This window comes from Corylus avellana, chromosome ca3, assembly GCF_901000735.1.
Source record: "Corylus avellana chromosome ca3, CavTom2PMs-1.0".
NCBI lineage: Eukaryota > Viridiplantae > Streptophyta > Magnoliopsida > Fagales > Betulaceae > Corylus > Corylus avellana.
Window position 1 is genome coordinate 34,377,156 of NC_081543.1, and position 14,066 is coordinate 34,391,221.

At 35.7% G+C, this 14,066-nt stretch overlaps 2 protein-coding genes across 2 annotated transcripts; one reads left to right on the top strand and one right to left on the bottom strand.

The window, feature by feature from the left end:
• Nucleotides 1-2,189: 2,189 nt before the first annotated feature.
• LOC132176717 (protein GRIM REAPER-like) lies at nucleotides 2,190-2,823 on the bottom strand. Its single transcript, XM_059589001.1, has one exon. The coding sequence runs from the start codon at nucleotides 2,634-2,636 to the stop codon at nucleotides 2,190-2,192; it is 447 nt and encodes a 148-aa protein (XP_059444984.1). The 5' UTR covers nucleotides 2,637-2,823.
• A 4,861-nt stretch (nucleotides 2,824-7,684) lies between these two features.
• LOC132175387 (dynamin-related protein 5A-like) lies at nucleotides 7,685-13,441 on the top strand. Its single transcript, XM_059587327.1, has 8 exons — nucleotides 7,685-8,118; nucleotides 8,888-9,079; nucleotides 9,169-9,375; nucleotides 9,643-10,071; nucleotides 10,636-10,863; nucleotides 10,949-11,144; nucleotides 11,710-12,400; nucleotides 12,949-13,441. Exons 1-8 carry the CDS (start codon nucleotides 7,783-7,785, stop codon nucleotides 13,133-13,135), a joined length of 2,466 nt encoding a protein of 821 aa, XP_059443310.1. The 5' UTR covers nucleotides 7,685-7,782; the 3' UTR covers nucleotides 13,136-13,441.
• The last annotated feature ends 625 nt before the right edge of the window (nucleotides 13,442-14,066 follow it).

Here is a 14,066-nt window from a genome sequence, read left to right on the forward strand (position 1 = left end):
TCCTAAAACCCTAAGGAGGAATGGTAGGGACGATGGCCTATTTGAAGGAGGCGAGGGTACTCCTCCATGTATGCATTTTCTCACCCTAAGGCCAAACTTGCCTAAATTTCCTATCCGCTTACCCATACTGATTTGAACATCAGAATGGCTTTGTTGGATTTCCTTCCTGGTAGTGGTGGGTGGCAAAAATAAATTACAGTAGTTGGAGAAAGTGCAAGTTTGTAGAAAACAAGGCGCATAAATTGCTATATGCAAATACCAATAAAGAGGGTAAGACACCAATAAAGATACAGGGATGTCTCCATTAAGAGGCTAATATACCCAATATTACATATATTCCATTCGCATTCAATCTTTTATCAACAGAAGCAGATGCATGCAACCTATAGTCTTTGGAAAAATTGCAAGTTTGTAGAACACAAGGCTCATAAAATTGCGATGAAGTAATGTGAAAAATGTAAAATTAGCCCATGTGTTTACACCGATTTTTTATAATAAGTTCATGGGAGTATAAAATTGTTTTAAGAGTTCTTTATAGTATGCAAAAATAACAAATAGGTTTATGCACCCAATTTTCACCTAATTTACAGCGCCTATGTTGTAGTTCTTTTAAGGGTTGAGATTCAATGAGAAAGAGAGAGAAATGAAAATTGAATCTCACCTCTTAAAAGAAGTACAACATAGGTGATGTAAAAAAAAATTACAGCACCTAAGCCAAACCGTAACAATTTTTTTTTTATATAAATATATACAATATATACAATTTTTTTAAAAAAAACCTTGAATAGGGGAAGTGGTAGAGCCATCCCCTTTGGCCAAATGGGGGGTGGCAGAACCACCCCCATTTGGCAGCTTTTTTAAATTAAATTTTTATACATTTATATAGTTTTTATATATTTTATTTATTTATAGTTTTTAAGTTTTTTTATTATAGATGACATGTGTCATAATTTGAATGGTGCTAACATGACATTTGACGGTTTCCATCTAAAAGTTGGACAGAAGTTAAATGTAGGGTCCTATTTGTTATTTTGCAAATATATCACATAGAGTTCTTATAACATTTTATGCCACATGGAGCATATTACAAGAACCGATCTTTTATTTTACATTGATCACTATTAAATGGTTTAAAAGAAATGTTACACACATTTTTACTCTCACACTCCCTCACGTAGCAGTAAAAATCGCCATTAGATCCAAACTTGGATCTAATGGTAATTTTTATTACCATGACAGGAAGTGTGCATTTAGAAGGTATAGGTTTTTTTTTTAGTAGTAATGTTATATATACTTATCCCTCCAATACAAACAATCGGCCTTCATGTGCAGTAATTAGGCAAAGACGGTGTTGAACAAAACATACACAATTCACCTCCACCTGTTGAAACAAATGACTCATATTCTATCAGGCATAGAGAGTAATACTGAAATACTAGTATGATTGGCTAGTTGTCGGAGCCGAGCGGAGCGAACGTAGCAAAGAGTATTTTGGGGTTTTTCAAAATACGTTCGTACAATTAGGTAAATATGTTATGTTGTGACCCTAAATCATTGAAATATAACCGCACTCTCATGTGGACGTAGGTACATTGACAAACCATGTGAATCTGTGTCTCGATTTTCTCTTGCTCTCTCTCTTTTCGTTTCTGTATTATTCATCATTATTGTGCACGCTAACAACACCACCCTTGGTTTGACGAGAAGAGGGATAGAAGTGAACTTTTATAGATTTGAATCATTGATTGTCGTAAGTACGAACATCATTAGACACCAAACCCCCTCCAAATAAAATATATACTCGATCACACTTCAAAATATTTCCTTATCGATCTGGAGGCTTGGAGTCTTGTGTCTCAATACTCATTAAGCTTAGGCTAGTTTTCAAGTTGATGAATATTTTCAGTCAAGAAGTGAGTCGAAACAGCTTGGTAATTTTAAAAAACAAAAAAACAAAAAAAAAACAAAAACAAAACAAAACAAAACAAAACAAAAGGCAGTTTTGGATGATTCCCAATAGCAGTACTAATCGATAAAATAAACATGTATCAGTTTCAAGACGTGCTTGAAAAAGCTCAGATCATTTGCTGACATGAACTTGTATCTGTATGCCACCCACTAGAGATTATGAAAACCCTAATCCTAGATGCAGAATATCCTTATTATACAATATATCTTTGAATAAATTTTCAAGCATACCCACAATATCCATACTCGCATTTAAGGCCATGTGCACACTTCTTATTGCATTTGCCACAATGATTAACATTGTATGCAGTGTTGATGCAGGCTCCATTGCAACAACGCTGCCCTTGCTTGCACTTATTCCCACATCGCCCGCAGTTGTTCTTATCCCCAAGAACGTTTCTGCAGTGCTTCTTGCAGCAATGGAGAAGGCTCGCCCCCTTGTTTGCCGACACCCCATTGCACACATTGCGAGTTATGGGATCACAATGTGCACCTTTCTTTATCACAGTCGCCAAAAACCTGCTTCTTGATCTGAGATTGGCCAATGGGGAGTCAACTGTGTACTCTTCTCCATCCTCCTCAGCAATATCATTTGAGAAGGATAAATGAGAGTGCAAAGATAGGAGTATGATGAGAATGGTTGTGAGGTTGAGGAGTGTGGAAGCCATTGTGTGATATATGAAGTTTGCATGCCCGCATGAGTGGGGGCATTATAAAGCTGCAAGGTTTTGATAAAATATTGCAAGATGTAGCAATAATTAATTATTTCTTGCTGTAGATTCTTGCAAAAAGCACATTATATAAAATAAACTTCTGGAATTCCATGGGAAACTTTTGACAGCTACATTTAGTATAGAGCGCGCTCATTAGGAACCCATTTGCTTTAAATTAATTTAATTACCAAAACTATTAAGAATTTGACTTCTAAATATGAATATCTATATATCATGATAGTGTTTTACTCAACCACCTGAACTCATTTTCCTACTATTAATAGTCAGCTTTGTTATTCTTTGTTACTGACTTATGATGGTCGTGTTGGCAACCCTTTGGGGTTTTGTTCCGTTTACGGAACGTTGTCATACATAACAGCCTATTTTGGCTGTATTGGTTCGCTTGATAGGCGGGGTAATTTATTTGACTCATTCCTGACTGTTCTTAGGAAATCTTTGTCGCCTTTGTCATTTGTTTTCTTGTAATTTACATTTCCCCTCCCCTCGCTTTGAATAAAAATAAATAATAATAATAATAATAATAATAATAATAATAAAACCACCTCTCATGTCATTGTTGCCCTAGATTCTTGTTCACAACATCTAGACCTCTAATTAATGACTCGTCAGATACAAATGATTTACACAAACTGCAAATTTTAATGTAATCATAATGCTTAGTTCCGATGCTAAACAGAAAATTTCTCAAAAAAAATTAGGTTACATTTAGTACGTGGAATGATTATTAAAAAAAAAAGAATGATTTTTATTGGAAATAGAAGAAGGTCAATTGAAATAGCCTTGTTATTCCTCGATTTAAGAAAGTAATCCTTCCCCGGTGGGGCATGAAAAATTGGAAATGGCTACTCCAAGTGTTAGAGATATGTATACTTTGACACCAAAGTTATTTTATTCCACCTTTTTGGCTTCTTCCATTCTTAAGAAAGGTTTTTTTTTTCTTAATGAAATAGTAATTTTGCGTATTAAACGTACCCTCAATGAGAGTCCATCTATTTTTTTATTTATAATTTTAAAGGGTAAAATTATAATTTTATAAAGGTTCTGTCCAAAAAATAAATAAAAGTCAATGAAATAAACAATTTTGTATAAAACTTTTATCATAATAATATTTAAGATAATTTATATATCACAAATATCATTTTGATACAAATCTAATTCGGAAAAATCAATTCAGTAATTCTCCATAACAAAATACCCACACTTTAATACCCTTTTAATTAGCTGACCATGAAAATTGGAGGCGAAGTTGCTGGTACACGTGTACGGGATCTTCTTTCCCGGCGGGAAATGCGTTAGAGTCACGGGAGGGTCACATTACCCAGCGCTAGATCCCCCATGGCATACACGATGAGACACGTGGCCCCATCTCCTTGGTCGATCGAAGAATTTTGAGCCACTAATAAACAATATCAAGACCGCATCAACCTAGAAGGTATGGAATGCAAAACACGGTTGACTCGCCGAATGCACACACATGCGCAGCGCGGCGTCCCCACCGAATTTGCACTCTCTCAAAGTCGTACATAGATCGCGTTGACTCCACCACCACCACACGATTAACCGATTAATTATTCCCATCGTGTTTGGTCTCACATTGAATCATTGATCATCATGTGATACGGTCCATATATTCTTCTCTCATAATATTTAAATATTATTTGACAATTTTTAGTCTTCCCCCGCACCCACTTTGCAAGAATTTTTTTTAAAAAATAATAATAATTTTTTAGTAAAAAAAAAAACTTTATTTAATTATAAATACAAAAGATATAAAAGGGTATTTAGAGAATATTGTGCAAGTGTTTGTATTTACAGCTCATTGTGTGATACATATTGGCATTAAGCTCCAACTTTGACAAATTTACTAGTCAACTATAGCATTTCAAAGAAAAAATCAATTTTTTTCTTTTTTCTTTTTATAATTATTTATGATCCGAGCTTTGCCCCAAAATTACTGGAAAAATGATGGAGTTTCTGTAATTTTTAATTTGCATCTAATTAATGTAGGATACAATTGATTAACTCCATCATGAATTTATTCATGTTATATCTCTCATTCACTTGAAATCAGGTGCTTTAAAATTTCTTGATGGCACAAGATAATATGCAATTGTTTTGTGAGTGTTTTAAGCTTCTAAGCATAGCAAAATTTGGAAGAACATCTAGTATTTAAACGTCCTTGGAGTTGTAAAAGTTTTTATGTGGAAGGCCTGTAATAATTTACTGCCAAACAAAGAAAATTTGTTTAAAAAAATGGTGGTGCAGGATCCTCTAAGTCCAATTTGCGGAATGGATGTGGAAAATATCTATCACATCTTACCTATCTTCTTGTGAAGTTTGGGGAGAGTGTCCTAGAAAAATTCAAAAATGCCCCATTGGAGGGGATTATTATTATTATTATTTTTTATTTTTTTCAAGTTGCAGGTGAGCTATTGGGTAAACTAAAAAAGGGAGAGTTTGAGTCGATGGCCATTGGCCACAATTGCAAGAGGGATATGGCTACATACAAACAATATGATTTCTTATGGAGAGTTCAAACACTCATAATCAAATTGTCAAAAATGCAAGGGCAGCTGTGGAGGAGTTCTACGAGGAGGAACAACATAATAATAATAATAAGGAGATTCGACAGTCAGGCCGAGGTGTGCTATGTTGGATGGTTCACAACGTTATTTTGGAAGATGATACTTTGGAGATTGTACATGCACTACGAAATAAAGTGCAATCGTAGAGTAGGTATGTGAATTTGATAGACGAATATCAAAGCTCATTTTGTATAGTTTTCAATCCTGGTAAGTGAAACAATGATTCTAAGAGAGAAGCAAACATGGCTGCCCATCTACCGGCAAAAGAGGCTTTCCAACATGCAACAACTACAAGCTATGTAAAAAATTTGGATGGACAAATATCTTATGTTTCTTCATGATATTGTAATCTCCGAGAGTTGTATGATTTGATGTTTTATTAATGAAAGCCTGAGATTTCAATTCAAAAAAAAAAAAAATTATTAAGACATTAAATTTGATTTTGATTTTGTGTGTTTAAGTATCATGGAAGACTAGGGGAAGAAAGCAAGACTATGAGACACCATATGACTTTATTATGAATAGTGTTAAAAATAGGACTATAATGTCCCTTTTATGCTCAAAAGTTATGTGGATTGAATTTGGGATGATCATTATTAATTGCTAAATTTCAATACTACTGCTAAATTAGAAAATAAAAATAAAGATTTTGGGAAAAATATTTGGAGAAGAGAGAGAAAAAAGATAAGAAGAGTTTAAATGATTTGATTTTAGAGGCCTGTGACCATGGCAGAAAATGTTCGGTAAGACTACATTTTGATTGTATTAACTTAATTATGGTATATTATAATGGTGCGACAAAAAATACATTCCAGTGTAATATAACATAATTAAGTTAATACAATGTTTTTTTGTATTTTCAGGTATTTGGTGCTGTAGAAAATAATAGTCAACGAAAAATATTTTCGGTTTGACTGGAAAATGTCTCTTTAATTTCGGAAAAATAGTTTTTATTTTTAAAAACAGTAAACAATTTTTCGAGTTTGAGCATCCCCTCCTTAAATCGACAGACTCACGGGATGTTGCATAAACCGATAATACTATTTTCAAAACAAAACATGGCATTAAATTAACACTCACCCAAATTAACCAACATTTTTCCTACATTTTTCCTACATAATAAAGAAACATTTCTCCGTTTTTTTCTCTTCACCAACGTTTCTCAGGTTCAAATCGATCATTTCCTCCTTTACATTATTTATTTATTTATTATTATTTTTTATCAAATCCTCATTTACATTTGTTAAGGTTCCAATATCTGCTATTGCTTAGTGTTTTCATTCCTTGTATTTAAAAGCCTATATTGTTAGTTTTAGCTCTTTAATTTCTTAGATTGAATTTGTAGCAAGACTTGCTGATAACAGCTATGTAGATCAGGATTATAGTGAATAAACTCATACTGAAATGGATAATCAAATATAAAAAGCGGAATAAAGAGAGAAATTGGAGATAAAAATTTTACAGATGATTCGGTGTTAGATACTTACGTTCATCACTAGGGAAAAGCCCAAAGGGCTACATATTGTAGTTATTTTTTAATGATATTTTCAATACAAATTATCTCTATTTATAGGAAAAATATTATAGGTGAGTACCATACAAATAAGAGAACTAATTACAAATATTTGAATATCAATCATAACGATTTGACAATCAATCACAAGTATATGGAAATATATTTTAATATAAACCGCCCGCCTAATCCCTAACCGCCTTTATGTATATTATATTTATATATATAAAAATACATGAAACGACGTCGTTTTTGTGTTTATATATATATATATATATATATATAGAAATGCTGTGGTATGTAGTAAAGTATTATCATATTACTATAAAAACAATGTCGTTTTGGTTTTTTTGTAAAAAAAGTTTTAACTTTTTAATTTTTTTTTCTTTAAAAAACGGTTAGCGGTTATTAAAGTTATGTGGGGTTAACCGGCGGTTAGTGGAGGCAATTATTGGATTTTACTAACCATCTTTTCACCCCTACCCCCAAACTAAAGGCGGAAAATTCTATAAGCTTGAGTTTTCATATGGAAGCTTAAGTTTGAAAATAAGGTTTTTTTTGTTGTTGAGATGGTAGTGTTGGAGGTTGGAGACTAGATAGAGTTGGTGGCGGGCGAGGGCGGTGACTGGAGTTGGTGGCAGTCGGTGAAATTTATCGGAGGTGGGCCTTTAACAACAATAGGCCGAAAATTGGCAAAACAATGAGCCAAAATATGGCTATGGACCAAATATGAGCAAGACCAACTTACTTGTAAAAAAACAAATTTGGGGCCGAATATGGGCCTAGATCATCACAGACCAAAACACGAGCCCACATAGGCCAAATATGAGCAGAACCAAATAAACTTGTCTGAACTTTTTGTTTCAAAAAAAAGGAGACGCATTTCATTTGAAAACCCGTTCCCTAACGGCTTGGTGAGCCAAATTCAAATTCGAAAGTTCCGCGTTCCTCATTCCTCATTCCCCCTCTCCCTCTCTCTCCAATGGCGACCTCCAACGCCTTTCTCAGCACGCCCTCCAAGACCCCCTCCGACAAGTCCCGCAAACACCCCAACCCCGTCTCGGCCGAATCCTCGGCTCGCTCCGCTCGGTTCGAGGCCTACAACCGTCTCCAGGCGGCGGCGGTGGCCTTCGGGGAGAAGCTGCCGATCCCAGAGATCGTGGCCCTGGGTGGCCAATCCGACGGCAAGAGCTCTCTCCTCGAAGCCCTCCTTGGGTTCCGCTTCAATGTCCGCGAGGTCGAGATGGGCACCCGCCGCCCCCTCATTCTCCAGATGGTCCACGACCCCTCCGCCCTCGAACCCCGCTGCCGCTTTCAGGTTTTCTTTTCTCTGTGCTCTTCTTTCAAATGGATTGCTGGTTATTTTGGTAAAAATGGAAAGATAATGGAAATTGGATTAACGTATGCGGTTTATGTTGAAACAATTGGGTTCTAGTTTCCAGCAAGCGATATGAAATGAAATGTCGACTTTGGAGGCCGAGTGATTGTGTTAGTTTTAACTTTTAATTGAATACAGATCAGTGTTTTAGCAAGTTTCAAATATGCAGATTAGTATATTTTTTTGTCTTCCCCATTTTTTTTATGTTCAGAACTGGGATTAACATTTTAGGCTACCGTTTAAAAATGTCGGATTCATAGATGTATAGCATGTATTCAGTACTTTATGTTACACTTCTGTTCCTTGTTGCTTGCCAAGAAACAGGAGGAAGTTGTGAATTACAAAGTTGTAAAATGAAATTACTTAATATGTTCAATTATTACGTTGAAACGGTGACTGATGAAAACAACCAATCTTCTTTGTAGAAACTGGGTGGATCAAGTTCAGTCTTTTATTTGTTTCTTGGGAATCAAACAGCAAGTAACGTGGGAATGAACATATTAGGGTTTGGATATTGAGAACTGAAAAACTTGTGGGTTCGTATGTTTTCTGGGTATTAACTGACTTTTATTTTGGTCATATGGTAATGAATACATATGCAATCTTCTTGATGTGGTGGTTATTTTGCTGTGTTACTTGTGTTTTGCCTTCTCCCAATGCTTTGATGTTTTGTTTACAAAAAGTACTGAGAGTTTAGCATTGAAAGCAGGAAGAGGATTCTGAAGAATATGGAAGTCCTGTTGTTTTGGCTTCTGCAATTGCAGATATTATAAAGTCCCGAACTGAGGCCCTTTTGAAGAAGACTAAAACAGCAGTTTCTTCTAAGCCAATTGTGATGCGAGCTGAATATGCACATTGTCCTAATCTCACCATTATAGATACACCAGGCTTTGTTCTTAAGGTGACACTCTTCTACATGGGCAAATATATGTTTGAAATTATGATCTTATATTAATTTTTTTTTTTCTTTTTTGGAACTTTCATTGGCAGGCAAAGAAAGGAGAACCAGATAATACCCCCGAAGAAATTCTTTCGATGGTGAAGTCATTGGCTAGTCCTCCCCATCGCATTTTGTTGTTCCTTCAACAGAGTAGCGTGGAGTGGTGCTCCTCACTTTGGTTAGATTCTATTCGCGAAATTGATCCTACATTCAGACGGACAGTAATCGTTGTCTCCAAATTCGATAATCGGCTCAAGGTATGAACTTATGGATTTTGTTGAGTTGACCCCTGGTAATAAAATTTAAGCATACTAGAAAAGAGAATGTTGTAGATGGGTGGATACCTCCATCATTTAGATTCTCAATGCACAAAATTGTGCTTCCTCATGCTGTTGAAGTTTGTTTTTGCAAATGTACAAATAACTAAAGAAACTTGTTTTCATAGTATGGCAGAAGTGAATGGTTTCTGTGGATGTCATTGTATTATTGTTTGAATACTAAATCTAAGATATCTATGTATGCAGGAGTTCAGTGACAGGTGGGAAGTGGACCGATATTTGAGTGCAAGCGGTTACCTGGGAGATAACATACGCCCATTTTTTGTGGCCCTGCCAAAGGACCGGAACACCATTTCAAATGATGAGTTCCGCAGGCAAATATCTCAGGTGGACTCAGAAGTTCTACGTCATCTTCATGAGGGTGTCCAGGGTGGATTTGATGAGGAAAAGTTCAAGCCTTATATAGGCTTTGGCCATCTGAGAGATTATTTGGAGTCTGAGCTTCAGAAGAGATATAAAGAAGCTGCACCAGCAACTCTAGCTTTGCTTGAGCAGCGCTGCAGTGAAGTTATGGCTGATGTGGCCAGAATGGACTCTAAAATTCAGGCTACTTCTGATATTGCTCATCTTAGGAGATCTGCAATGCTGTATGCAGCTTCGATCAGCAATCATGTGGTGGGCAAAATTCACTCTTAAGATTTTTTTAAATTTAATTATGTGTTAAGTCATAAACTATTCATGACATCTTTCATTTGGAGGACATAACCTGTTTTTTTATGTTAGATTCTCGTAATTCATAAATCTCCCTCATATTTCTGACAGTCCATGATTTCCTTGTGAGATTCTCTTATACAGTTATACTTTCATTGAACAAACATATGCTTTTATTCATAATGTGAATTCCTCAGGTCAAGTAGTTGAGACTAGATCGAAGTTTTTTGTTGAGTTAATTTGAATCCCCTCCCTTCTCAAGCAAAAAGAGGTGAATAGAAACCAGAAAAGTAATATCCTTAAACCTCCTATGAAAAGAAAAATAAATATAAATTATTTATTAATCATCCCATGCCACTAGAAATATCACCCAATTACTTGTAGTTACTGTTACTTTCAGTAAAAAGTAATTCATGAAGTTATCATATAAGATTCACCTTCCTTTTTACTCTTTTCTTTTTTTAATTCCAAGAAAGTAAGTTTTAGATATTTGATTAAAAATGTCATCTGTTCATGCCTATTGTAAAGGGAGCTTTGATTGATGGAGCAGCAGATCCTGCCCCAGAGCATTGGGGAAAAACAACAATGGAAGAGCAGTCAAAAAGTGGTCTGGGCGGTTGGCCTGGTGTTACTGCAGATATAAAGCCTCCCAATGCTAGTCTTCGGCTTTATGGAGGTGCTGCTTTTGAAAGAGTGATACATGAATTTCGCTGTGCTGCTTATTCCATTGAATGCCCCCGAGTGTCAAGGGAGAAGGTATATATATATTCTAAGAGCAATTTACTTGGGATAATGGATTGAGATTGTCTGTGAACGGGTAAATTATTTAGTTTCCTGATAGGTGGCAAACATATTACTTGCACATGCTGGCCGAGGTGGGGGTAGAGGAGTAACAGAAGCGGCTGCAGAAATAGCCCGTGCTGCTGCCAAATCATGGCTGGCTCCTCTTCTTGACACTGCTTGTGATAGGCTTGCTTTTGTTTTGGGGAATCTCTATGATCTTGCACTAGAAAGAAATCACAGTCATGACGCAGAATGTGAGAAGCTTTTTAACTCTTTGTTCACAATTCTTTTGCAGTTACTAGTTTATTTTACTTTATTGCCAACCCAAGAGTTGGGATTACAACTTTAATATATTCAGTGTAGTTTCTCTCTCTCTCTCTCTCTCTCTCTTTTTAAGGTTACCTGAGAATGATTTTCTTTGAACTGTTTATTCTCTTTCAGCTTATGATATTTTAGTTGGTAATGAGAATATGCATTAAAGCATGAGTAGTGTAATAACTCATGCTTGTGGGAGTTCAAGTTCACTGTAATCTGATGTCTGAGTACGTCAACTAATTTTCTGGTGATCTATTTCTTACTATCTCTATGTCCAGATTCCAAGATAAGTTTAAGAAACCAACCTTCAATTACCAGAGAAAGGAACAAAGGTCCTTGAGGGGTCAAGAGCGTATATGGGCTTTGTGCCTTTTATGATTAATATATTTTTTATGCAACATTTTCCACTTCTGTAATTCTCTTTTCTTTTTCTAATTGTGGGTGTCGGTATGTTAATTTCATAGAATGGATCATTAAATCCATTGGACTTTGTTTGCTGTGCAGATGGGATGAAATCAGAAAAAATGGATGATTATGTTGGTTTTCATGCTGCTTTAAGGCATGCTTACAATCGCTTTATTAAGGACCTTGCCAAACAATGCAAGCAACTAGTTCGGCACCACCTTGATTCAGTTACAAGCCCATACTCGCAGGTCTGTTATGAGAATGATTTTCAAGGACGCCTTGGCTCAAGTGCAACCTCTTTTTGCAAGTTCAACCAGGCTTCAGTTGGTTCATTTTGTCTCGAGCTAACTGATGGGGGCCCAGCAGCCTGTGATGAAAATGTGAAGGATCAAGAGAACATACCTCCGGAAAAGAACGGACAGCAAACCACTCCAGGAAAAGGTGCAGAAGCTAGAGGAGCTCTTCGAGAAAGCCAAATGACTGTGCCTGAGACACCATCACCTGATCAGCCATGTGATGTAGTGTATCCTGGGGCCAAGAAAGAACTTGTAAATGGCATTGATGTTGGAGCGAGAAAACGGGTTTCAAGATTGACAGGCAATAGCAGAAATACTGATCACATAAGAGCTCAAGATGGTGGCGGTCTTTTATTTGGTGATAGTGGTTCAAGATCAGGCTCAGCCTATTCAGATATCTGTTCATCAGCTGCAAATCATTTTGCGCGGATTCGTGAAGTTCTTGTCGAGCGAAATGTAGCTTCAACTTTGAATTCTGGATTCTTAACTCCCTGGTGAGCTTGTTTATCTTTTCAACATTAACTTGCATCTACAAAAGCATTTACATTTACAGAAACAACAGGATATGTTGTCCTTGTGACACTGCAAGCACCAGATAGTGGTCGGATTTGTGCATTGAGGGGCTTAGGAATTTACCATTACAGGTTTCACGAAAGTTGTTTTCTTTTGATTGTTGTAGGCTGTCAGGAAGCCGTAAGGCTTTTGGTTTGATTTGTTTGGTCAGCTTCTGTTATTTTGTACACATGTTTTCAGCAGTCACTACTTTGCTCAAACCATTTCTTAGCATAATCTGCGATTTTCAAATTGCAAGAATATCTCACGGATTCACTTGACTGTTAGTTGAATAACATAGATTTCTACATTTTCTTTACAAGGAAACTTTTTGGTTTCTTTTAAAAGGGCCTTGACATTGTTCATTGCTCTATTAGTTGCAGACCTTAAATTAAGAAACCAAGCTATGAACTGTAGAGAATCATTTTTCGTTTACTTTAAAAGTAAGGAACTGGTTATAACAAGCTGTTATTTGTTCTGCTGTATGCAGCAGGGATAGGCTTGTGGTGGCACTTGGGTTGGATTTGTTTGCTGTGAACGATGAGAGATTCATGGACATGTTTGTTGCTCCAGGCGCCATTGATGTCCTACAGAACGAACGACAGTCTCTTCAGAAGCGTCAAAAGATACTTCAATCTTGCTTGAACGAGTTCAAAAATGTTGCTCGGGCCCTTTGATGGCAAATTGGCAATCCTATTACCAGAAATTCAGAGGTTTTTGCATCTAGTGAACATTCACACTTGTTATTTTCTAAGGCACTACTTATTGCATCATTAACAGCCCGTTAATATTTGTAAAACAAACCTCTGGGTAGGGATGGCCAAGTCGTATTTGCGTGTTGGGTTTTGATTGTATTGAAACATAGGTATAAAATTATAAGTCAATTTTAACTCGACCTATTTAACCAAACGAGTCATTTTCTTCAATTCTAAAGTTTCTAATTTAGGGTTTGTGGGTTATGTCAAAAATTGCTAGTCTTTATGTTGTGTGTTGAGTTTAGGTTATGTTAAGACATTCGTAATAAAATTATAAGAAATGATTGATGTTAATATTTTGTTCATATTATCTTACAGATTAACTATTAGATTTGTGGACTTATGTAGACTCTATATAAGTCAATTGTGGACCTCATAAATCTAACGCTTTATCTATTGAATGTGTAAGAGAATATAAGAAAAATATGGGCAAATTATTGACACCAATAATTTCTCTAAAACTATATAGGTTTAATTGAAACTTGGTTCATTTAATTAAACGGGACAAAGTCATTAATTCTAATTTGTTAATTTCTTGTTCGAATCATGTCATGTTTACAAATTATGTCAAAAATTGTCGATCTTAACCCTTGTCTTGTACATCCCCCTTCCTCCAAAAAGTGAAATGCAGGCACAATAAGAAGGTTCTTATAACAAAATTCATGTGAAAGCATGATAGACAATTACAAAAAAATCCAAGTAGTTTAAAAGATTAAAATGATTAATTGTAGGACATGAAACAAAGCTGGTTCTTTAAACATTATTATTAAATACAAAAAAAGATTAAATTGCATACATATTCCATGTTGTTACCTACCAAAAGAAAATATTCTATGCTGTCTTTTTTGACTTT

Bases quoted from the DNA above. Each gene is read 5' to 3' on its own strand.
- LOC132176717 (XM_059589001.1), bottom strand. From the start codon at position 2,636: ATGGCTTCCACACTCCTCAACCTCACAACCATTCTCATCATACTCCTA.
- LOC132175387 (XM_059587327.1), top strand. From the start codon at position 7,783: ATGGCGACCTCCAACGCCTTTCTCAGCACGCCCTCCAAGACCCCCTCC. The intron at 9,376-9,642 runs GTATGAACTTAT...CTATGTATGCAG, and splicing joins AATTCGATAATCGGCTCAAG to GAGTTCAGTGACAGGTGGGA. The intron at 10,864-10,948 runs GTATATATATAT...GTTTCCTGATAG, and splicing joins CCCGAGTGTCAAGGGAGAAG to GTGGCAAACATATTACTTGC.